The sequence below is a fragment of the Polypterus senegalus genome, chromosome 9 (genome assembly GCF_016835505.1).
Source record: "Polypterus senegalus isolate Bchr_013 chromosome 9, ASM1683550v1, whole genome shotgun sequence".
NCBI classification, from domain to species: Eukaryota; Metazoa; Chordata; class Cladistia; order Polypteriformes; family Polypteridae; genus Polypterus; species Polypterus senegalus.
In genome coordinates, this window is record NC_053162.1 from 169,464,871 (window position 1) to 169,491,564 (window position 26,694).

The 26,694-nt window shown below is 41.7% G+C and overlaps 1 protein-coding gene across 1 annotated transcript; it reads left to right on the forward strand.

The window, feature by feature from the left end:
* The first annotated feature begins 7,472 nt into the window (after positions 1-7,472).
* ccdc15 (coiled-coil domain containing 15) lies at positions 7,473-23,439 on the forward strand. The gene is made up of 10 exons (XM_039764208.1): positions 7,473-8,839; positions 8,922-9,071; positions 10,727-10,924; positions 11,576-11,692; positions 13,401-13,580; positions 13,792-13,902; positions 14,197-14,300; positions 18,844-19,035; positions 20,245-20,393; positions 22,766-23,439. The coding sequence occupies exons 1-10, from the start codon at positions 8,654-8,656 to the stop codon at positions 22,882-22,884; spliced, it is 1,506 nt and encodes a 501-aa protein (XP_039620142.1). The 5' UTR covers positions 7,473-8,653; the 3' UTR covers positions 22,885-23,439.
* Positions 23,440-26,694: the final 3,255 nt, after the last annotated feature.

Genomic DNA, 26,694 nt, shown 5'->3' on the forward strand with positions numbered 1-26,694 from the left:
TTAGCCAAAATGTGTAACACGACCCCGATTGTCACTTGGCTGTAACTCCTTAGCAACGTGTACTCTAAATAGAACCATGCAAGAATTTCAAGATGGCATGATAGAAAATGTTAAATAATTTTAGCTACCTAAAAATAAAAGATTTCAGAAATGATAGACGCCCCCCCCCCTCAAAAAAAGATAAGCAAAAAATTGCAATATTAACATAACTAAGAAATGAAATTCAGATCATAACTTTGCCACCTTGTGCAGTCAGTACAGTGTGTCTGCTGCAGGGTTTCCTGGCTATCTTAATGTTTTATCCACTAATCTGATGTTTTATAATAACTTCTTGTCAAAATTATTTGCATGAGTAGATTAACAGAAGAAGAAGCCACGTTAAGCAACTACAACAGGGTGAGAGAACGTGTCAGCAGTGGGATTGAGACTTCCAGTCCATCTCCTTTAGTGTTAGGCCCCATCTACTCCATTAATGCCTTACTTTGCTGTTTGCTTTTCATGCTTATGAACAAGAGTTATAGCAAACTGTTCTGCATTTCCACTTAACATGAATCTAAAGACCACGTCACATTAAAGGATGTGCCCAAATATTTTCAGTCATAGACATCATTTACGTAATCTTAGCACATTGTAGGCAGTTGTGGCGAGTGTGTAGTGTGACAAACCCAGTGACTCAATCAAACTAATCTGCAACTTGACTAACAGAATGAAAATGATTTGTCCTAAGCTGTAGGGGCGGGCTCTGTGTGCATGACAGCCAATGAGTGCTCAGCTGGAAATACGATCTATATACTGTATGTAGAAGCCAAATATCACTGACTCACTCAACATGAAATCTCTCGAACCATGAGGACTTGGGAATTGAAATTTGGAATGTAGGTTACCCTTGGCCCATAGGTGCTCGCTAAGAAACGGTTTTAAAAATTTCGTGGTCCAAGTGCGTTCTGTCTGTATGTCGGTCCACTTTTCACGAGAGAATTACTTAAAGGATTTACATCTGGTTGTTTTCTATAATTTGCTTGAACTTTCCTGTTGATTTTGCGACTTCTCTCATCGTGTTAAGTACCAAAGTTCACTTGCGGTACCGAAGTATTTATGCAAATCCAAGAGTGTGGCTGTGGGCCGAGAGCAGGGGGGTGGCGCCTTCCTCATTCACTCGCCAGCCTCTGTTCGAGTTGGTCTACGTCTCGCCACATGTTGGAGTGCACCTTGCCTCCGCTTAGTTAGCGATACCTGTTTGCTCAACAGAAATTATCATCTGCAGATTGCTAAGGAGTAACGTCTGATGTTTTTGATAGAGAGATCAGAGCCCTGTGTGTTTTAGAGGGTAGCTGCTGATTGCCAGAGATATCATGGCCACGTGCTTTTCTCCCCACACAGATAACGCTCTCCCATCAGAGCGGAACACGATCAGATACAGTGCCAATGTCTATTGATTTTTAAAGTGTCTCCTGTTTCATTACTATGTGGGTGCAGCTGCATGCATAATGCAGCTATGAGGAGTAAGGAAAGCAGGTGCTTTGAACCTCACAAACAGAAGAGAGTCTTGTGTGTCTGATGTGTTGTGCTTTATGTACTGTGGTAGAATGGATAAAGAAAAAAGCAAATTGGGGAGAGATTGCAGGCAAATGTATTGTACTTGTAAACCCTTCACACAGCCAACAGCTCTAACAGGCGGCATGTTACTCGCTCTCAGAAAAGGGGCGACCTCTCAACACTTTGAAAATCTGTTCTGGAAAGTCATCTGAATTGACGTGCCCACTGATTTCTACTCATGTAATCTGGCATCCTGAGTAACTGCAGTCATCAAGTCTGACATCCCCCTGACCAGAGGTCGTGTCTGGTGACGTCCACTTAAATGTGATTTTTCCCTGGGCAAATTTCCACAAGGCAGGGGGAGAACCTGATATCCAGCAAACTAAAACGATCAACAGCCTTTGTTTTTATATAGGCTAGTGCCTTTCATGGTCTCAGTTAGAGTGTAGCACAGTTTTTACAAAAGTGGGCAGGTGGTTAGTTGTGTGGTGGACCCACAATACAACAGATTAGACTGTTCATTAGCAGAGCATTTGTCTGCAGCTTTCTTTTGCTTTGTAGACTTGTCATACAGGCTAAGGGGATGGGATCTATCTGCAGCAGTGTTTGATTATTTCTCTATGATTTATTACATATATGACTTATGTTACTCTTTGTTTTATTTGAATTTTGTAAAATGCCTTGTGATGCTGTACACTACGAGAAAATAAAAGATTATTAACTGATAATCAGTCCTCAGAATAAGATTATGTGGTGCAAGTTACATGATGCGCCAGGTGCACAAGGATTTGCAGTAGTTTACCATGCTGATATTGGCTCCAAACACCCAGCAGCCACCAGGGGGCAATGTCATTTTTAGACATCTCAGACCCCACAGGGTGACAGTGCTGTACTGTGGACAGGTGGGTGAGTCCCCAGCTACACCACTTGTCCAGTCCCTTACCTTTATGGACTGAGAAACAGGCTGCAGGCCTTCTGCTGATCTCTGCACCGTTTCCACGTCAGTAACATGACTAACCACATTCTACGTAGTGACATTGGGAGCGCAGAATGTAATGAGCTAATGAAATGTTCCATTTTAATTACTTTCTGGTCTTAGAAAGGTTTCTGTTACGTGCAAATATTCAATAAAAAATGACCAGACAATGGAAAAATATTTTTTTGGTTTTGTGTTTTTCAGTGTATATCTGCTTGTGGGCAGCACAGTTGTATCCAGCAGGGGGCATATTATGTTCATTAGAGGCTGCAGCTTTTACTAAACCAGTAAAAGCTGGTAGGCCGTATTGGCTGCAGGTTTTCATTCTAACCCTTTTCCTAATCAGTGACCAGTTTTCACTGCTAATTAACTCATTTTCCATTCATTTTAATAGCCCTGTTTTTAAGGATTTAGTCTTCTGAATTGATTCATTTCTTCATTAAATGGAAGCCAAACAGAAATGAGATATGAAATGAGCCGACAGATGACTAGCAAAACTGATAGATAGATAGATACTTTATTAATCCCAAGGGGAAATTCACATAATCCAGCAGAAGCATACTGATACAAAAAACAATATTAAATTAAAGAGTAATAAAAATGCATGTAAAAACAGACAATAACTTTGAATAATGTTAACGTTTACCCCCCCCAGGTGGGATTGAAGAGAGCGTGGGGTCTCCTCAGTCTGTCAGTGGAGCAGGACAGTGACAGCAGTCTGTCGCTGAAGCTGCTTCTCTGTCTGGAGATGATCCTGTTCAGTGGATGTAGTGGATTCTCCATGATTGACAGGAGCCTGCTCAGCGCCCGTCGCTCTGCCATGGATGTTAAACTGTCAAGCCTGCCTTCCTCACAAGTCTGTCCAGGAGTGAGGCGCCCTTCTTCTTTATGCTGCCTTCCCCAGCACACCACTGTATAGAAGAGGGCACTCGCCACAACCATCTGGTAGAAAATCTGCAGCATCTTATTGCAGAAGTTGAAGGACGCCAGCCTTCTAAGGAAGTAGAGTCAGCTCTGACCTTTCTTACACAGAGCATCAGTATTGGCAGTCCAGTCCAATTTGTCATCCAGCTGCACTCCCAGGTATTTATAGGTCTGCACACAGTTACCTCTGATGATCACGGGGTCCATGAGGGGCCTGGGCCTCCTAAAATCCACCACCAGTTCCTTGGTCTTGCTGGTGTTAAGGTGTAAGTGGTTTGAGTCGCACCATTTAACAAGCTGGAACATCAAACTCAAACCAACTTCACTCCAACCAGTTTCTTAATGAGAAGCCAATTCTTGCTGTTAATTAAAGCCTTGATTGAATATCAGGACTTGTTGCTGCTCTTATTTTGCCACAGCAGACTGGTGATCTTCTGTTTTTTCTAAGACCACCATCAAGATGTTTTGGAGACCTTCACCTTTCTTTATTTTCAGGTTGCAAGTCATGTGACAGCTTGTTTTTTGTCTCATTATTGTTTGGCTGCTCACTAAGGAAAAAGACACAACTAAAGGGTCTGAGTCACGTCAGTTTAAACTAAAGCAAAACAAGTTAATCAGCAGCAAAAACAGCTCACTAATTAATTAGATGGTTAGAATGAAAACCTGCAGCCACTGCAGCCCACCAGGACTGGAGATGGACACCCCTGTACTTAATTAAAATCTCTCCCTCTCTCTGTGGATATATATATATATATATATATATATTCATCCATTATCCAACCTGCTATATCCTAACACAGGGTCATGGGCGCAAGGCAGGAACAAACCCGGGCAGGGCGCCAACCCACTGCAGGGCACACACACAAACACACACACCAAGCGCACACTAGGGACAATTTAGGATTGCCAATGCACCTAACCTGCATGTCTTTGGACTGTGGTAGGAAACCGGAGCACCGGAGGAAACCCACGCAGACACGGGGAGAACATGCAAACTCCACAGAGGGAGGACCCAGGAAGCGAACTTAGGTCTTCTTATTGCGAGGCAGCAGTGCTGCCACTGAGCCACCTATATATATATATATATCTACTATATAAAAAAAATCCTGGGACAAGATGTGACTTTTAAGCCTGGGACGAGATGTGATTGTTTCAGAGAGATACTTTTACGTCCCGCGAGACAAGGCTTTGTGCCAAGAGATTTAATCACACCGGAGGCCAGAAATTAAAGACAAAGAAAAGATGACAAAGTAGAACGTCGTAAAGAGGTTCAAAAACATGGGTGCGGTACACATGCAGAGCAGGTTAGAGATAATGAAAGTACTAAAATTTGAAAGTCTCAAAAAAATGATGGTAAAGATCGCATTAACAAAAATAAATGATAATTATTACTCAGTGAAATAATGGAACAGCGAAAAGAGATTGAATATATTGTTCAGTAAGTAGGAGACTCCTAGATTGTCTAATTTGTGTTGCCATCAGGGAAAAGTAGTGTTTCTTCCCAATGAAGAGGCATATCCGCGAGAATTAACAGATTTGTTGTTTGATGAAAGTGAAATGCACATACAAAAGTGGCAGAGATGTGCAGTGGCTGGTGCGCAATGTAGGCTTGTGTTGGCGAGCAAAGCGAGAATGGGGCAAGGCCCCCTAGTATTAAAAAAAAACCCTGTGCACCAAGAGATTATGCAAACTCTACACAACCAGCACCAGACTGGGATGTAATTCAAACCCCAGACTCAGGAGCTGTGACTTGGCAGTGCTAACCACTGTGCCAGCCATTACACCATGACTTTGAGAAGGCCTCGTTGTTTTTGTTCACTTCTCTATCACATGACTGTCACAGACTAATCAGATAGGTGCGGTCAAAAGCCTGCAGCACAGGAGCTGAGGTACTGGGGGCGGAACCAAGAGCAACAGCAGACAATGGCCCCTCCCATCAGCTGAGCAGGCCTCTTAGCTGTCATAAGACTCCTGACATTTGGTATTCCAGTTTTAATGGGTGCTGATTTCACAAAGTAAGGTGCAGGTTGTCTAAATAATAAGAAAGTGGAATTGGCCTCCATTGAAAACCTATGCTCGAGTAAAAATGTGCAGTTACTGCTGAAGAGAGCCGAGTCTGACCCAGCGACACACAGAAAGGCTTTGAACCGTTTGAGGTTACCATGGAGACGGCTGTAGCCACTGTTTGTTCATTGTACCGTTTTGAGTTCTTGAGAATAAAGTGTCCTTTTAAAAGGAACATTGAGACAAACGCAGAGATGCAGGGGAAGTTGTGACTAACATTATTTGAAACAGTATTAAAGGCATCTGTTCTACCCAAATAAAGAAAGCTTTGGATGCCAGTCGTCTGTGCATTTTTTTTTTCTAGGCTGACAAAGTTTTGCAAAGTTAATCATCCATTCATCCTTCTTCTAAGCTTTCATTGTCCTGTTCACAACAGGTGCAAGGCAGAACCAGCTGTGGATTAAGGGGGGGCACAGGGCACATTTACTGCCACTGATGCCAGTCTTTGACATGTGGGGGTCTCTTGGTGCACTTGTTGAAAACCCACAGAACATCAGAAAAATCTTTCATGTTCTGCGTACACAGAGGCAGCCTCCAGAACCGGGAATGCGTCACTGGAGTAGTGAGGCACAAACGTTAACCATCATCATATGAAGAATGCCTTGACCTTAGGGCTTATTATTTCATACTGATTTATCACCATGGGATATTTTTTTTTTCCTTTCAGTTTGAATCTCAGGTGTCATATTATGAAGACATCATCCCAGTGTTGTGGCCCACTGCCCTGGCTGTCATTGTTATGGTTGTGAAGAACTGTGTGGATTCATGGCATGGAATTTTTATTTAGGAGGTCCTTCAGAGTGTCCCAATGGCATAGTGGTCACAACTATCCAGAGACCAAGGTTTACATCTTTATTGAGTCCAGTGTTAGTGGAACCTCACGCCCTCCTTATGTCAATGTGGATTTTCTTCAGATAACTGGGACTTTTAAATTAGTCTGGTAATACGCTGGCACCGAGGGAGGGTGCCATCTCTGACTCTATTAATGGACAAAGAAGGTCAGTCCCTTGGTCTTTGACACTCCATTTGATCTTTCTAATGTTTATTGGTTGTTGATGATCAGACTAAGGTTGATTTGGTAGATTTACACTCCATTTGATAATTTTTCAGCCTTTGTTTCATTTCAATTATCATTTTTGTATTCTATCTTTATACTATAATTACAGCTACATCAGCTTTGACATTTTCCCATATTGTCATCGTAATTATTTCAGTTTATTCAAGACAGTTCTATTGCGCTGAAGTAAGCTGTTCTTACATTTTATTGTAACAATTTAAGTCTTTACATTTTACTGTAACACAACATTCAGCCCAGGATTAGTGCTGGGGAGGGCACTGGCACTCTGCCACCCAGAACTGGGACAAAACCAGCAAGAAAGTGGGTGGCTGGCTTTGTATAGCCATGTTAATGATAGATATGAAAGGCACTATATAAGAGATTGATAGATGTGAAAGTTACTATATAATAAATAGATAGAAATGAAAGGCCCTACATGACAGACAGACAGATAGATAGATAGATGTGAAATGTGCTATATGATAGATAGATAGATAGATAGATAGATAGATAGATAGATAGATACTATACCTTCTTTCCATTGAATCTTCCCCCCTACTCTTCAGTCAGATTTTCAGGGAAAATTTCTAAATGCAAATCCAAAAAATGAATTTTGAGACTCGCATTGCAACCCAGTCCCTTAAACTTTTCATAAGTTCTTTATAATGTGGATTCTTTATTGTTACTTAAAGGCTTGGAAATGAGTTATTTGAATGAAGCCCAAGCCTCTCGTTCATGGTTGTTCATCGCACCATCGGATTCTGAATTAGTAATCAGTTTTTAATATGAGGTCAGCCAAAAATGCCCTCGTTCAATTTCGCCTCAGACGGACCCATAAAACAGGCTCCATCCTTTGATAGGGCTCTCACAAAATGCTTCATTAAACCAAGCTGAATACGAAGCAGTGGCTGCAGCACTTTATGAGGACCCACCAGGATCGGTGTGATGATGTTTTTGGCACTAAGCTGTAGCTTTTTGTCTCGCTTCCGTTCCTTCTGATTTCCTTGTCATTTCGTGGCTCTACTGTATCACTTACAGCGAATACCTGTACATTTTGTATGCCCGGACTGTTGACTTGGCAATACACAAAGAAATATGTTTTGTTGATGGAAAAAAGTTGTTTTCGTTTTTGAATTCGGCGCCCAAAAACACATACAAATGATGCAATAATCAAAGCATTTTTTTCAACGTATACCTACGTAATTAAATATTTACGGAAGCTAAAACAATGATACACCCTGTTAAAAATGTGAAAGAGTTTATACACTGTTATGAATGGTCTTGACGGAAACGACACCACAGAAATGTATTAACGACGATCATTTTAAAGTAGGAACAAAAAAATTACGGTAGTGTTTCCCATCGAAACGATACAAACTGCTGCACTAAGGGCGTGTTTTGTATGATTTTTCCTTTTTTAACGGGTTAACTGACGTAAATCTATCCAGTGACCAGGGAGTACATTTGATACTATCCAATCACTAGACAAAGAAGGCTGGCCTTGCGCTGTCAGAGGGAAAGCGGCGTCCTTAGCAACAACAGTTTGAATTGGCGCTCTGTCCGGAAGGAAGGCGGGTTGTTGCTGAGAGTGTCGATTTAATTGTGCGGCGGGGTTTTTTTGGCGACTTCACTTATTACATAAACTCGGCTAATTGTGAATGGTTGTCTATGTGTTTGAACGTTACGGCCTGGAATAGAATGTTGGTGAATATAATATACTTATTTGTTGTTTTAAATAACGAGATTTTCTTCACATGTATTCCTTCCGTTTACAGCCACAGAAGTCGGCGAGATACTGTGTTCTGAGCAAAGCGTTCTGATTTACGGCGACTAATGGCTACGCGCTGCGTAAGAATAAATAACATCTGTGTTTATTTTATTTGAAGATGGTCGTTTATCCATTCGTTAATCGGAAATAATATTTTTTATTAGATTAGTCTTTTTTCAAGAAATTTGATTTAAACTCTTCATCGAATGCCAAGCCTTCGACTTTCCAGTTTGCAGCTGATCGTAGAATCGGAATAGAAACCGCATATGCCACAGTGGCAATACTGTATGGCGGCTTAGATTTATTTTATGCTACGTTAACTAATACGATGCAATCGGGTGCGCGGATCAGAGTGGTAAAGCATAAGGTCACCCAGAATCGACCCACCATCCCTGTCACTAGACCCCAGACCTTCTATAAGGACGTGAAGCATGTCTTAGCAGGGAGGTGCCAACTGGGACGACCAGAGGGGACAAGGGTCGAATATGAAGCCGAATGCCAGGAACATGCCGGGGTACGTACGCTCTCTGTTGCCTTGCACTGTCCCTCTCGAATGGAACGCGACGTAAAGTGCTGACACAAGCGTATCTTCACAGGTCACTGCGATGCACACGGAGGAGCGCTTAAAGGGTAGGCGGGAGGAGATGGCCGAACACCTCTGTCATTTCCAGGAAGAGGTCCGCCGAAGAGTGGCCAGGCAATATAGGATACGCAAAAAACTTCAGGTCAAGATGTTCTCTGAAACGGTAAGTGTCTCGGGCACTGGGCAGTAGACGTAGGAAGAATATCCAGCATCTAATACGAAGTCTGTTTATACAATTGAAAGAAAATGACGTAACTCCGAGTGGCCACACGGTGTCGCTGTTGTCTGACCGTTACAGAGTCCTGGACTGGAATCTTGACCTGGGCACTGGCACTGATTCTGTGGAGTGTGCACGTCGACTTCGTCGGTTTTTCCTTCCTTGATAAGGGTGTTAAGTTAATTGGTCCGATATTACTAGTGCATACACTTAGGTCCTGGCATCCAGACTAGGGTTGGTGCAAATGTTATATTAGGTGTCATATGATAGCAAACAAACCTGCTTAGTGGACGAGAAGGACCATTGTCTGCTTTTGTTAATGGTTCATCCCCTGGCACCACAGCTCAGGTACTGCTGGCTTTTGATACCGCCCTCCTGATTACAATGCAATAGTCTTGTGATGGAGTGGACAAACAAAAAGAAAACAGTAGTGGAGTAACATGGCCTTCTCAAAGACATTGTGTAATTGCTGGTACAGTGGTTAGCACTGCTGCTTCAGAACTTTAGACTCTGGGGTTTGCATGTTCTCCTGCTGCACAGTTTTTTTTTTAAATTTTTTATACCACATCTGCATCTTAGGTGAATTGGGAACTCTGCATTTACCCTATGTACAGGCAAAGTTGAACTGGTGCCCCATCTCGTCCTGATTTCTGTCTTGTGCTCTGTGCCGGTATGGCAGTGACCACAAGCCTAAACTGGATAAGTGGGTAGAAAAATAAATACATTCTTATTTTTAATTTTACGTCTTCTTTACACTTCACTTGAACTTTGGTTCTAGGTTATTGTAATAAATCTTGCAACTTTATGTTGTGATTTTGACCTTCTAATTTGTTGAATTATTTCAACTTTTCATATTTTCTTGTTATACGGGTTTGAATGACAGTGGATTGAAGTTGAGTTTTTCTGACACTGACAAACAGAAAAAAAATATCGTAAGTATGCACAGCTAGTGTCTGGCATTAGGTCCAGGTTGGCACCGGTTCTCTGCAACCCAGAACAGGGATAAACCCAGCAAAAAAAGTGAGTGGCGTATCAGCTGAGGCAATATTAAACAGCAATTCAAGATGTTGTGTCGAGTTAGACACCCTCTGAAATCCTCAGGTGGCGAGGTGAGATCTGACACTATGTAGATGCAGGGCTTAAGATACAGAATGCCTATCTATGCCACTGTCAGAGTGGGCAATCAGCCTCTGTGATGGCCTTTCATGCTGTGCAAACCTGGCATCGGATTCTGGCCTGGTCAATGCAAGCCTTTGTGTTTTGTTTTTTTTTAAACATGTTCTCCTGGTGTCAGTCTGGGCTTTTCTCAGTTGCATGTGCTCCGACCTTCTTCCTAAAGACATACAGGTTTGATTAATGGATGACTCTAACTTGTCCCTTTAATACAGCAAGTTGGCGAGTGTGAGAGATTGCTGTCCCATCCAGAGCTGGCTACTGCTTTGCATCCAGCGGTATCTGCATATCATTGGATTGGATAAGTTAAAATTTTCCCCCAAGGTTACTTTCATTACATCTTGGCCAATTATTCAGTTGTAAGATGGTAGTATACAACAAGGCTGGCAATGCCTACATGAACTTCATTAATGTTACTTTTCCCCCAGGCTGAATCTGAAGGGCGTTTAGTCCAGCAACTGTGCAATGCCAGCCAGCGCCTGTCCCCTCAGAAGACTGCGCAGAGGCACCACATGCAGAGTGAGTTGGCCATCTGTGGCCCCAGTGCCCGATTCGTCAGCACAAGGAGCCTGATTGGCAGTGACAATGCAGCAGATGGGATCATAGATTCTGATCACACCAAACAAGTGAGTATATGTTCTGAGAGATGAGGACTCCCCCAGAGCTACGGGATGGGCGTCCACAAGTTAAAATATGCTAAATACTTGTACACCTTAGCCAATTTGTTTTTAAGTGTTGGATTTCCTGGATTGCTTTGTAAAGCACATTGGCAGGGATGCCTTATGTGAAAGGCACTGTATGCAGCATACAGATTAACTATTAAACAAGGTCATTCTGCTGTGATCTTCTACATAGCATGGACAGACCCACTTAATGAAATGCAGGTGTGTGAGGACTGGGACCTATTCTGGCATCATCAGTTCTATAAATGGTGCTTGCCCATTGCAGGACCCCCCACAACCCCAACCCCCCATCACATACATTTAAACTTGGTCAATTGTAAAGTAACCAAACCTACTGTACACAACTTAGGGGATATGGGAGGATAACTGGAGTAAAAACTATTGTGGATGCTATTAGAACATACCGACTCTACATAGGGGACTCTACCAGGGTCTGAGCCCAACTGGTCTGATCAAAGCTTGGCCATTTTCTCTTAGGAAAGCAGCTGACTGTCTTTTTTTTCCTGTCAAGTAAAAGAGGAAGCTCATTTGTTTTATATTTCTGTCATAAGCAAGATATCTCACATGGTGGTTTTTTTTTTTTTTTATTTCCAGTTGAGTAAAGTCATGAAGCAGGCTAGACATCGACTTGCTTCCTGCCAGACTCTCCCTATGGAAAATTCTGCATCAGAGCTCCCAGGAGGTGTTTGGAGGGTCTCGCCAACACGAGATGTGAGTCACATTGAACTTGTGAGGCTGAAGTGTCCATGCAGTATGGGTTGGTGGTCACGGGGCAAGACTCTACATAAGACATAATGTGACTTTTTATAATGGATATTAATAGACTTCCCTAGCTTTAGTAATACCTAGTTAGTCCTTTTCACCATATTTGCTCAAGTATATTCGCCTATCCATCCATCATTTTGTTACCTACTTATCCAGGTCACAGGAAGCTGGTGCCCAGCAGAACTAGGTGGGAGCAATCCCTGACTGGGACACTGGCCAAGTTTAGAGCTGACTGACCCCCCTGCGTGTCATGGTGACAAAAGGAGGCTGACACAAATAAGGGCTTCTAGCCATTAAAAGCATTCTGCTGTAATACTTTGTAACTATCAGATGGTATTAAAAGAATGGGTCTCACCCCAAAGAATGCCCCACAGTGTGAAGGGTGGAAGAGGAAGATGTGGAGGACTAATGAGGGTAAACCCAGAAAATGGCATGTCATATTTCATCTGTGAGTCCCAAAGGGCCATATCAGGAAGAGAGATATTCCTGTAGCAAAACCTTCATTTTTAAGATAAGGTCTGATTTAAAAGCTCCATTCTATAAAGGATCCTCCCTAGAGGTAAAGCAGGTAGCATTTCTTCTGAAACATTGCCTTCCCATCATGCCTCAAGAAAAAAAAAAAAGACCTGGTGGCAGTGCTAAAGCAGTGTGGCTAAGGTATTTGGACCACTGGAGAACTCAAAGCTCTACTGACGCTATATTTGTCATTTCAAATTTGCTTTAAATAAAAGATACCTGATAAATAAAGTCTTAAAATGCAGGGATTTCCTTCAAATTGTGTACACTGCACCATGAGATTTTTTTACCCGAGTGTACAGTGTACAGCAGAGTGTACATGCTCTGATCGGGGCACTCGAGAGACTGAGCGAGGGGTCTGAGTGTCTGGGCTTGCGAGTGTCCTGATAAAAACCAAAGATCCAGGCCTTTAATGAGCTCTTAGGCACGACTATCAGTAGTGTGTCTGTCTGCGGAGAGAGTGTCGACTTGGTCAAGAGGTTTAAATACCTTGGCAGTGACATTCATGTTTCTAGTGACTCTTCCTATGAAGTCAGTAGATGGATTGGGAGAGCATGTGGGTCATGAGGTCACTAGAAAGGGATGTGTGACACTCCTGATATCTATGCAAAAGGACGAAGGTCCAAGTCTTTAGAGTCCTGGGATTTCATGTCTTGCAATTTGGTTGCGAGATGTGGACGCTATCTAGTGACCTAAGATGAAGACTGGACTCCTTCAGTACTGTATCTCTCTGGAAAATCCTTGGGTACCATTGGTTTGTCTTTGTGTCAAATGAGTGGTTGCTCATGGAGTCCCGAATGACGCACATTACCTGCATTGTGAGGGATCGTCAGCTACGGCACTATGGCCATGTGGTGCGTTTCCCCGAAGTTGATCCAGCTAACAGGATCCTCATTGTTGGGAGCCCGAGTGGCTGGATCAGGCCAAGGGGTTGCCAACCGGGATCCCGAGCTGTTTTGTCATTTGGTGGGTGCAGCAACGCTCTGTACCAGTGCATGCACCCCAACTTGACTTGACTTGTACAGTCTAGCAAAAGTACTAAATACACACTTTAACACAGCAACTTGTACAAGCCTGATGTGCACTCACCTGTCTTAAAATTTATCATTTTTTGCCCACTTTGATTTCCTTCTTTCAGAAATCTCCTGGTCCTTTGTTGCCCCCTACTGGTTGTAGTGATGATGATGATGATGATGATGTAGAGGACTACACTGAAGAGATCCCTTTGGCTGCACAGCATGACCTCCCCCTCTACATGCAGGGTCTAACTGGTTCTCCAAAGCAGACTGGCAGGACGGTCAACTTTCAGGATGTGCTGGTGAGGAATATGAGATGGCCTGCTCTTGTGTGATGTGTTTTTTTTGTTTTTTTTTTTTACACCATGAGTAGGGAGGGCGTTGTGCTCAATGACTGCATGTTAAGGTCACCTGCAGTTCCCAGATATTACACACAAGCCCTAATTGCAGCGCAGATCCATTGTGATATTGTATCCACACCCTCTGTTCTCATTTGTCGTATCTTTGTTGTAGGTGTGTGATCGTTCAGAGCAGGAGCGTCCCCAAGCTGGTCCTAGCCTTATGGAATCCATCAGCACATTGCCACCATGGGCTGATGTGAACCAAGAGGATATCCGGAAACAGGTACTTCTCTCTGAGTAGGTGGCACAGTGCTATTGTTAAGCATTTGTATGTTGGGGATTGGGACGTTCATGTTTCGAAATAAGAAAGGACTAAGCGGACGCTACCACTCGCCTGGCTGCCATATTATCTATCCCCTGGCTGAATGCCTGGAGCTCAAGGCCTTGTTTTGCTGTTAGATAAACTGTAAAAGCCTGTAGGTGGGGCCTTTAACTGTGAGACCTGAGGGTAAAGTCAAAGTCCCTGAGGATTTTTGCATTGTTTACTCTAACTGTAGCACTGTCTCCTCTCATATAGCGACAGGCTCAGTTCCTGATGTATCGGCGACTCTTTATGGACATCGAGAGAGAGCAGGTTAAGGAGCAACGACGCCATCGGGAGCATCTTCAGAGGATCAGCAGGTACTCCAGTGAAACTAAGACCCCAACCAGCACCACCACTGCTTATTTTTTATTTTATTCCACCTTTTACTCCTTATTCATCTTTTATTTTCACACTCTGCATCCATTATTTATTCTAACCTTTTACCCAGCCATGAATGTGACTGAACCATTTATCTTCTCCCTCCCATTTCCTGCACCCCTGATGTTCACATTACTCTCTTTCTGCCTTCCCTGTTTTCTCTTCCCTCTCTATCCACTCCTTTTTGTCTTTTTTGATTATTTAACCTGTCTGCTTCATGGCCTTGTCCCCACTATAATTTCTTTGGCCTACATCCCATTTTTACATTGTCCTCCCTCACTTATCCTTTGCCATTATTTTAACATTTCTCCGTACCATTTATTGGCCCCTTTTTTGTAACGGACTTTTAGCTTCACTCTTAACGCCCCCCCCTAAGTCTGTGGCATTCTTGACTTTTTGGGCCTTGTCCCCACTTTTAGTTTTCACGCCCTACACCTTCTCCCCTCCTATTTGTTGAACATTCTCCTTAGTCTTAATTCCTTTTTTTTTTTTATATAAATACCATGCACCACCACCCCTATACCTTTTCCAACCATCATCCAACCTGCTATATCCTAACTACAGAGTCACGGGGGTCTGCTGGAGCCAATCCCAGCCAACACAGGGCACAAGGCAGGAAACAAACCCCGGGCACAGTGCCAGCCCACTGCAGTATACCTTTTCATATTCTCATCAACCTCTACATTTTCCTTTTATTTTGCTTCACTCCTTTTTATTTCCCTAATGCTCCTTTCTTCACATTAGTCTGCTCTTTTCATCAATCCAACTATTTTTTACTGTCTCATCCCAGTAGTCTTGTCACCACTTTTATTTTTAATGCCATACATCTCCTTATAATTTAAATCCAACGTCATCATTTCTCATCCCATCCCATCTGTCTTCACACTTTTCAGTTCCCCTTTTCATGTTCTAAATCCACACCCATTCCTTTTATTTTCACTCCACACCTTTCAATTTCTTGATGGACCCTTAACACTTCTCCTTGTTTATTTTCCTTTCTTCATTTCCTCTCCATGGCATTCTTTCAACATTTAATTTCAGTGCCATTCATTACTCCGTACTTCCTTCTTACACTTATCTTTTCATTTCAGACCTCTTAATTTCATATCTTACCCACTCATACTGCACCACTTATCATTTTACTCTCTCCATTTGCCTCCCCCATGACATTTTTTTTCCTTTCCACTTTAATTTTCATGTTATACTCCCTGGCTTTTTAACACGGTGCCATCACTTATTATTTCACACTGTTGAGTTCCCCTGCTCCGCTTCCCATTTTAATACTCCACCTCTACCCTCACACCCATTCATTTTTTTCCCCTCTCAGCTCCTTTCCATTTTTGTCTCCTTCAACCTATTTTGTGGATCTCTCAATCTCCTTGATTTTTCTTCCACTTTTCCTCTCCATAGCCCCATTTTCACTTTTAATTTTTGTGCCCTTCATCATAACTGTTCACCCTCTTTAATCTGTCTTTTGTTTTTAGACTGTCAAGTCCATGTTTTGCCCACTCATAATATACTGCACCCCTCTCCTATTTTGAACCCCACTACAACACTCGCTCCTTTTCATTTTTATTTTATTTTTTTTCAAGTGGGTTGACTTTATTATCCGAGAGAGGATTTGTTTCCGGCAGGAAAGAACAAAACATAAGCCATTGTTACACAGATACAAGAAAGAAAGCAAAGACACAAATTTACAACCATCATATCTCATCAGGTTTTTTTTTTTTCTAGAATTTGCTTAAATATTCCGGTCGATTCTGCGACTTCTCTCACCGCGCTAAGTATCATAGTTCGCTTGCAGGAGCGATTTATTTGCATGAATCTGAGGGAGACGTAGCAGAAGGGGCTCTCTTCACTCACATGCCAGCCTCGGGGCATATCTTACATCCGCTTAGCAAATGAACAAGAGAACTACTTAACGGATTCAGATCTTTTTTTTTTTTTCTTTCTAGAATTTGCTTGAACATTCCAGTTGATTTTGCGACTTCTCTCATTGCGCTAAGAATCATAGTTCGCTTGCAGGAGTGATATATTCACACTAATTTGAGATAGAGGCTGCAGGCAAGAGGAGGGGGAAGTGTGACGTCAGGAGTAGGGAACCTGTCAACCTCTGCGTTTTGGAGTGTACCTTGCCGTCGCTTAGCTAGCAATACCTTTTTGTTTATTGATTTTTAAAGCTTGTTTTGTTTCAGTACTACGCGGGCAGAGCTGTGGGGAATGGCTAGTCTCCATATACTGTATGTAAAATACAACATCTATCTGTCTGTCTGCTTTTCATAAGAAAATTACTCAACGGATTTAGATTTTTTTTTTTTTTTTCTTTTCTATAATTTGCTTGAACATTCCAGTTAATTTTTGTGAGTTCTTTCATCACATTAAGATTCATAGTTTGTCTGCAGCACCAATTTATTCATGCTAATCCTAGACATAGGCTGCAGGCCGAGGGGAGCGGGAGCGTAATTTCAGGTATGGAGAGCCGGGTGGGGCCCTCCTCACTCACGTGCCAGCCTCCGTTCGAGTCGGTCTACCTCTGTGTTTTAGAGTGTACCCTGCCTCCACTTAGCTAGCAATACCTGTTAGTTTATTGATTTTTTAAAAGTTGTCCTGTTTCACTACTACACAGGTGGAGCCGCGGGGACGGCAAGTCTTATATATGCAAACTCAAGATTTGTACAAAGAAGAATTATTAGCTTTAACAGTACACAATAGTAATAATTTGGCAGCTTATCTAAAAGTAACAGAATTCAACCTGTGTATAGTCCTGGAAATAAAGTTCTTAAATATGTTGCTGTTAACCTTTGGGAATCTAAATCTGCAGCCTGAAAGCAGCAGCTGAAATTTTGGAAAAAGAGGAGGATGGCTTCCGTCTTTATTGTCCTCGATCATTTTCTTCTGCACTTCTTGTGCCCTCCTTGATTATTTTCCATCTATCACGCCCATGGTTTTGTAGTCATTTTTATTTTTCATGCCCTCACAGTTTTAAGACGTCCTCAGTTCTTTTATTCCACCTCTTCTTCCATTACTTCTCAATTACCCTTTTGTATTGTACTGCTCCCCTTCCCATCTTATGTTCTATTTCCAGACCCATTTTGTTTTTTCACACCACTCCTTTCCATTTCTGTATTGCCTCCTTTACACTATATGGTGGTTCTTGAATTTTTTCTACTTTTCCTTTCTGTTGCCTTCTTTCCACGTTTTTAATTATTTACTTTTCTTAATTTTATCGATTTTATTAAAATCAAATAACATTCCATATACAACTCAAGTTTTACAAAAAAAATTCAAACAAATCAACCCCCACTCCTGAGAAAGAGAGCTAGGCCAGCAGTGTAAAACTTTATTCTAGTGAAGATAAGTGAATAGATAAATTAATAAATAAATAGAGATAAATGTACTAAAAGAGGGGAGAGAACCTACTTCCTCAATTTAAATGCTTATTCTAAAATGTTATTGATTGGAAATGTTTTGTACAGATCCTCTAAGTGCGAATTTGATTTTATCACGTTTTAAATAGTATATAATTTTTAATGCCCTTAATCACACCGTCCTCCTTCCAGACTCTCTTTCTTTTATTTTCAGACCGCTCAGTTCCATGTCTTACCCTTTATAATATACTGCTCCATTTAATGGTCTATCTCCCCTCTTACTCCTTTCCATTGATTTATTGCCCGTCCCCATCACGCTATTCTGCTCTTCTCATTGATTATTTTCCCATCTGTCCTCTCCAGGGCTTTGTCACCATTTTTCATTCTCATAACCCCCCAATTTTCACACTGTGCTACCCTCCTGCTGTATCCATTTTATTTTCACATCTCTCAGTGTCTTTTGTAATGTACATTTTGCACCACCCCATTTCACTGTCCACCTCCATGCCCGTCCCTTTTGTCTCCAGTCCTTTCCATTTCCTTATTGCCCCTTTCACAGCATTTTGTTCTTATCTCATTCTCCTTGATTATTTTTCCATCTCTTCTTTCCTGTTCATGGCCTTGTCCCAACTTTTAACCCTGTCCTCGCTACATCCTTTTTTGTAATGCATACTCCACTCCTTCTCCATTTGATATTAAACCTCTACCTCCAGGGTTCCCCCACTGCTCTACTTTCATTTGCCCATTTTAACTTTGTTTTTCTATTGTACTATCCTATGGCTGAACTGTTCCTTTCAAATTTTCCATCCTTAATGTCATCTTTTTTACACTTTATCCTATCCCTCCTCCATCCTCTTTATTGTCGGACCTTTCTTTTTCATGTCTTGTCCCTTCATAATGCACTCTTTCCCACCCTAATGTCACATTACAGTCTGTGTTATTTTTCACTCCCTTTTTTTGTCCTCCATGCCCTGACTCCCTCTACCAGACGACCCTCTCCTTCTTTTATGCTGCAGGTTTCACAAACTCCAATAGGATTTCACAAGCCCCTTCAATGGTGTGTCCACTAATTGAACCATTCAGACTTTTTTTTTTTTGTGGTTTCTTACCACAGCATCAAACAAGAGAAGGAACGCCAGAGGCGAGATGAAGAGAGAAGGATGCAGCAGCCTAGGCACTTTGAAGAAGACCATGAAGACCCTGGCAAGACGGAGAAGGAGGTCCTGGTTCGTCTACAACTTGAGGAGCGAGAAGCAAGGGAGCGCAAGGAAAAGCAGAAAAAGGCCCAGAAGAGGGAGTCATTTAGGTATCTATGAGGGCACCATAGGGTTGTGTACGAGAAATGTCCCTGGGAACAGAGCCACCACGCCTTACTGCACAGTAGGGTTTCATTACTGCAGAGGGAGGCAGCAGGGAGATTACAACCTTCAAGTTCTGCGCACTCCAATCCAGTCTCTCGGATGGTCAATGTAAATTTCTGAGGTTGGGCCAAGCCCATTGTCCCATTATGTTACTGCTAGTTGGTGTTAACTGCAGTTGCTGATCGTGTTGCTTTGAGTATGTCAGATTACACAACTAAAAATCACAGAGTGTGATGAATTATGTGACCTTGTGAGAACTTTCCAGCACAGTTTCACTTTTCCAAACTATCACAATAACATATAATATAATTTATAATACAATAACATGCTGCCTGATGGAGCCAGTGCTGCACAAAATGCTCTCTAGGACAACGAGTTCACCTACAATCTCAGCCCTTTATTTTCTTTTTTCTATTATGTTTTGGTTTGCAAAACCCAGACCTCAAACAGACGAGTCTCTCTTCTTTTTGTGAGGTCCAAAACACCTGCGTTTTTGTTTTCCTTGTTGCTGCATTATATGCAGTGTACTTGGGCTCCTCCGCTGTTGCACACACACAGAGCCCACTTCCTATGTCTTAAAGCAAAATCAGTCCCGTTTGATTTTTGTCAGGGCGAGTCGCAGCCTGGTTGAGTTTAGTTGCTGGCTATGTCAGAGTACACGACTGGCTGTCAGAGGAGGAGTTTATGTGAAGTCTGTGGCCAAAAATTGCTGGAAAGGTGGTGTAATGTGACATGGCCTTTACTGGAAAAATAAGCGATTGTAGTGTAAAGACTTTGAGAAATGTGTGGGAACCAGATGAGTTTAATACACTCAAAAGAAAGGAAAACAGATTTAAAAACAAACAGAAGGGATTTTCTAACCATTGTGTGAAGAGAGTAAAAATACAAATGCCAATAGCTCAAGTAGTTATTCAGACAATACCTTCAGATGCAGTCATAAAACCTATGAAAATGCTGGACAATTATTTTTAATGTGGATTGCACCAAATGAACCTGAATATTACAACAATTCACAAAATGGCAGGTGGAGACAACTTAATAAATAACCATTTGAATAAAGTATGAGACGGAATGCAGTCAGCTGTCACACATTTCTTGAAGACAAGTGAGCTGAGTTATTGGTTGGACTTGACTTGTCTTCTGTTGGACCACAGGTTCATTGAAGCCCTACGAGCGATGATGAAAGAGAAGATTGAACACCACAACTTTGACCTTCCACCACTCTGCTGCTGTGGGGAGAGCTTTTGGGATTCGCACCCTGACACCTGTGCCAACAATTGTGTGTTTTATAAGAACCCAAAAGGTGAGGAGGTGGGGTTTGGGTGGGTTAGGTTGGGGTGCAGGTTGGAGACGACTAAAGAAGCACAGACTGCGGCATAGTGGCGCACTTCCACTTTTATGTTGTGTAGATTTTCCATTTCCCTTTTTTTTTTGTCACTTGAAAGTGACAACCGTTACTCAACAGTTTGATGCTTTATTATTTTTTAAAAATATTTCCACTTGTTTAATGAAATTAAAATTAGCAGTTTATGGTCATATACTTGAAGGTCAGTGGAAAAAGATGACTGCTTTGTTCATTACCTTCTGCCAAAATAATTTCTTCCCAAACCCCCCCCTTTTTTTGGATTCCTCGTGGACAGCTTCACTAAAGTCTAGATTTTGTGATAATTCATAATGATTTCCTGCTCACCACAGGTCAGGGATCCATGTCCTGTATATTCTAAAATTCCAATTACTAGTAAGACTGTAAGAGAACTGAGATTCACTGAAAGGCCAGTGATGGAGATTTCTGCACTGTGTGGGTGTAATAGATGGGCGCTAAAACAAAGAAAGCAAAGGGCTCGATGTGAGGAAGCTTATCAGACTTGGGTGATGTGTCCCTTAGGGGTCAGTGTTAGGGCAGCTGCTATTTTTAATAGCAATAAACAGTCTAATAAGAATATAAATTACAAGCTGGTTAAGGTTGCAGATGATGCCAAACTAGGTGGCTTGTCAGATAATTTAGAATCCGCTAAATATTTATAAGGGGACTTGGGCAGATCTGTGGCAGGTGAAATTTAATGTACCTAAATGTAAGGCATTACAAGTGGGAAGTAGAAATGTCAGATCTATAAACACAATCTCTGAATCTTCAAAGTTCAAGGACTAGAGGGTCATAGTGGACTCGTCACAATCTACATCCAGATATGTTTAAGAAGCCATTAAGATGGCTACCTGAATGTTCAGTTAGAGTGGATTCAGAAAGTATTCAGATCCTTTCATTTCCTGCACACTTTATTGTGTAGATTTAGTTTTAAATTAATAATTTTTCCATTTGTGCTATAAATCTACACTCAATTACCCACAATGATGAAGTGAAAATGTTTTCATATAGGTTTGCAGATTTATTATATAATCAAAAATTAAAATCTCTCATTCATATAATTAAGACCCTTAATTCTGCACTTTGTAGAAGCCCCTCTGGCAGCATGTCCAGCTTCGAGTTGCCTTAGGTAATTGTCTATAAGTATCGCACACTCGGGATTTGGGTAGTTTTTCCCATTCTGCCTGGCAGTCCTCTAAAGCTCTGTTATGATCTGAATGGAAAGCATCTGTAAACTGCCATCTTGAATAGCGTGAATATATTGCTCCTGCAAGTGAACTATGATACTTAGTGCCATTAGAGAGGTCGCAAAATCAACCGGAATGTTCAAGCAAATTATAGAAAAAAACCCGATCTAAATCTGTTAAGTAGTTCTCTCGTGAAAAGCAGACATACAGTATATATAGACAGACAGACAGATGTTTGATTTTCTGTATATATAGATATAGATAGAGAGATGAAGTGTAAGTGATGGGTAAAAATGGTAAATGTATCCATTTAAAACTAAATTTACAACATGGGAAGTGATGGGGGGGATCTGAATACTTTTGGAGTCCACTGTGCACTGTGTACAGCACAATGTGTAGAGTACAAGTGAAAGGAGGTCATATTAAGCTTTTAAAGACCCTGTTGAGACCTCGCCTGGAGTGCTGTGTGCCGTTTTGGTCTCCAGGCTGCAAAAAAGACATAGCAGTGCTGGAAAATTTAAAGAGAACATTGATTAGGTGGATTCCAGGGCTGCAACTTTGAGGAAAGATTAAGGGACTTGAACCTTTTCAGTAAAAGCAAATGGAGATTAAGAGGTGACGTGATTGGTGTTTAAAACCACAAAAGGAATTGGTACAGTGCATCGAGACTTGTTACGTTAAAATGAGTTAAACAAGAACACCGGGGACACCGTTGGAAACTTGTCAGGGGAAACTTTTGCATTTAAATTAAGAATCACAAACGCACGGAATAGTTTATAAAATAGTGTAGTGGAGAGTAGGACTTTAGGAACCTTCACATATCAACTTGATGTTATATTGGAGACGTTATGTGGATAGGATTGGTAATTTTTGTTGGGCTGAATGGCCTGTTCTCATCACAATATTTCTAATATTCTAAAAAGAACCCCCTCGCAATAAGGGGAGTGTTGGAATAGGCCATTTGTGCCCAGTCATCTTCAGCAATCAGCTGCTTGGCTCTGTCCTGGGTTGAAATGGCTGATACCACTAGTGTGTGTGCCGTAGTGATGGGAGGGTGCATTTGAGGGTTCTCTAGCACTACCTTGAAGATCCCTCATTCATTTGTTATATGTGCTCTCATTTCAGCCTATGCTAAAGCCCTGCAGGCTGTCCTGTCCTCCTGTGACCTGTGGGAAGGAGGCCTTGGTCACCGAGCCTGTGTGCAGAAGATCGCTTCTGCTTCCGCTCGCTCACCAAAGAAGTGAACTCCCAGCGTGAAGAGAAGGCGTCACAGCAGCACACTATTCTCGGCTGCTCATGGAAATGTTTAACCTCAATGAGGGGCTTAGGCTGACATCCCAGTAGAGCAGCCAGAGTGGGACAGAATGAAGGGTGGCCCCTGTTGTTGAGTATTCGATTGGGACAGTACAACATATCATTAAAGACTATTTCACATATTGCTGTAGAGGAGGCCCCAGCCTAATTTCCACATCTTAAGACATTTCCTTGTGCTGTAGTGCTTGTTTAGGCCTACACCTTCATGTCCTGCAGCCCCTCCCAGGTGCCCCCACTCGCGTGCTCAGACAGGCTGCTTATCCTTCCTCTGCTGTAGTTTTGTGAAGGAGCTTCTGGTTTCCCCTTTGTTGTATTCTCACGTCTCTTCTTGTTTTGATTTTTTTCATGTTTTGTATTTTTTAAACTCCCATTCCTCTTCAGTCATATTTAGGGTAATTGTCTGCTCTTTCATCTTTAACTTTACATATCATGTACTGTATTTTTCATAATAATAATAGAAAAGTTTACATAATGTACACATTCAAGGTGGGTCATCTTGCTCTTCTCTCTTGTTCAAGTGAGCTTGTTAGATTTCGCTCTTATATACAGTGCTATGTAAAAGTTTGGGCCCCCCTGATAAAAATCACTGTATCAATTTATAACTTGATGAGCTTTTTGAAGCAGCAACTTTATTTTAACACGTTTTATACCTTTATAGAAATATTTTTTTATTGTACCAACAGAACCAACTTAATGTGCATTTAAACAAAAATAGGCAGGTGCACAAATCTGGGTCCCCCAAAGGAATAATCCCATCAATATTTAGTAGAGTCGCCTTTTTGCTGAAATAACAGCTTGTAGATGCTTCCTATAGCCACTGACAAGTCCCGGAATTCTGGTGGCTGGTATTTTGGACCATTCTTTCACTACAAAATGCCTCCAGTAAAGTCCGGTTTCATGGCTTCCGAGTGTGGACAGCCTGCTTCAAATCAATCCATACATTTTCAATGATGGGATGGCCATTCTAGAACATTGTACTTGTGTCTCTGCACGAATTCCTTGGTAGATTTTTGAACGGTGCTTTGGATCATTGTCGTGCGTAACTTCAACTTTGTGACTGACTCTTGAACATTCTTGTCAAGAATCTGCTGATACCGGGAGGAATTCATGCGGCTCTCAACTTTAATGAGGTTTCCAGTACCTGTGTTGGCCACACAGCCCCATAACATGATGGACTGGGCCCTTCACCAAATTTTACAGTAGGCAACAAGTTCTCCTGGAATGCTGTATATATATTTTTTTCATCATGCATAGATAGCACCTCTGGTTGTGACCAAATAACTCTACCTTAGTCTCATCTAGCCACAGTATTTTTTTCCAAAATGTTTCTGACTTGTCCAGATGTGCCTTTGCATCCCTCATGCAACTCTTGTGGTGAGTGCTCAGAAAAGTCTTTTTGTGCATCACCCTTCCAACCGAGCTGTTCCTGGTGAAAAGTGTGCTGGACTGTGGAACGCAGTACAATGATGCCATCGGCAGCCAGATGTTCTTGTGGCTCTCTGGAGGTGCTCTGTGGTTTGTTGGTGACCATTCTAACCAGCCTTTGGCTGGGTCATGCCTTTCAGATATTTTTTCTTGGCCTACCACATCTTTCCTTCACAAGGACTGTTCCATTTCCTAGCTGCATTTCTGACTGTGGAGACAGACAGTCCAAACCTTTGTGATTATTTCTTCTACCCTTCTCCTAATTCATAATGACAAATTCGTTTTAGGTCAGTAGAGAGTTCTTTAGAGGTTGCCACACTCCAAAAGGGAACCAAGGGCAAGCACAACTAGCAAATACCAATGTTAAAAAACCCTTTTCATGATTGGTTGCATCTGTCTTTGTAGTTTAATTTTGTGCTGCAACCTGTTGGCATTAAATGACTACAGATTTTCAAATTAATGCAGTTAAAAGGGTGCCCAAACTTTAGCACATTTTTTTTTTATTTTTTTTTTTACTTCATACAACTCAATAATGCTACACTGAGACTTTTGGTCTGATAAACATCCCCTTGTCTACATTCCTCTAGTAAAAAATGGCATATTGCTGTGATCTTCAATTATGAATTTCCAATCAAATTATCATGCAACCTCAGAGGGGGGCCCAAACTTTTACACAGCACTGTATGTGTGCCTTGTGTTTACTCAAACTCCCCAAGTTATTTCTCGATTTTCAAATTAATGCAGTTAAAAGGGTGCCTAAACTTTAGCACATTTTTTATTTTTTTTATTTTACTTCATACAACTCAATAATGCTACACTGAAACTTTTGGTCTGATAAACATCCCCTTGTCTACATTCCTCTAGTAAAAAATGGCATATTGCTGTGATCTTCAATTATGAATTTCCAATCAAATTATCATGCAACCTCAGAGGGGGGCCCAAACTTTTACACAGCACTGTATGTGTGCCTTGTGTTTACTCAAACTCCCCAAGTTATTTCTCGATTTTGGAATATTTAAGCAAGAGTAGTGTAGTGGTTAGGCATTCGAGTCCTGGGTTCAAATCCTAGTGTGGGGTCCAGTGCCCTCCACCTACTTCAGTTTTAAAGGAATACTTCACCCAAAATGATAACATTTAAAAAAATAAGTATCTACACCATGTGGTTTTTAGTGATGGCCAAGAAACCATATTAATCTTGGATATGTGTGCGGTAAGGAGCTAACCATGTTTGTTTTAATGAAAGCAGGTGGTTGACCAACGCTAGACATCAGAAAACAATATCAACACATCTGTGACAAAAAGCTTATGTTACGAAATACATGTCAAGTCGTATACTCAAAACATGCAAAATTCATGTATGTTTGGCTAAAATATTGTTAAATTGATTCCTCTAGTAAAATGAAAGCCTTTTCAAATTGGGCGCTCCCTTTTGAATTGAAGACCTGCCTCTCACCTGGATACCTGTGCATCTTAGTTTACATTGCCCCCAAGTGATTGTGCTTGGGGGGCCTCAGCTTGTGCACAGTTGGTTCTCACATTGTTCCCAGCATTGCCGTTTGTTTTGTCTATGTAGAGTGATATACACTCACCTAAAGGATTATTAGGAACACCATACTAATACGGTGTTTGACCCCCTTTCGCCTTCAGAACTGCCTTAATTCTACGTGGCATTGATTCAACAAGGTGCTGAAAGCATTCTTTAGAAATGTTGGCCCATATTGATAGGATAACATCTTGCAGTTGATAGAGATTTGTGGGATGCACATCCAGGGCACGAAGCTCCCGTTCCACCACATCCCAAAGATGCTCTATTGGGTTGAGATCTGGTGACTGTGGGGGCCATTTTAGTACAGTGAACTCATTGTCATGTTCAAGAAACTAATTTGAAATGATTCGAGCTTTGTGACACGGTGCATTATCCTGCTGGAAGTAGCCATCAGAGGATGGGTACATGGTGGTCATGAAGGGATGGACATGGTCAGAAACAATGCTCAGGTAGCCCGTGGCATTTAAACGATGCCCAATTTGCACTAAGGGGCCTAAAGTGTGCCAAGAAAACATCCCCCACACCATTACACCACCACCACCAGCCTGCACAGTGGTAACAAGGCATGATGGATCCATGTTCTCATTCTGTTTACGCCAAATTCTGACTCTACCATTTGAATGTCTCAACAGAAATCGAGACTCATCAGACCAGGCAACATTTTTGCAGTCTTCAACTATCCAATTTTGGTGAGCTCATGCAAATTGTAGCCTCTTTTTCCTATTTGTAGTAGAGATGAGTGGTACCCAGTGGGGTCTTCTGCTGTTGT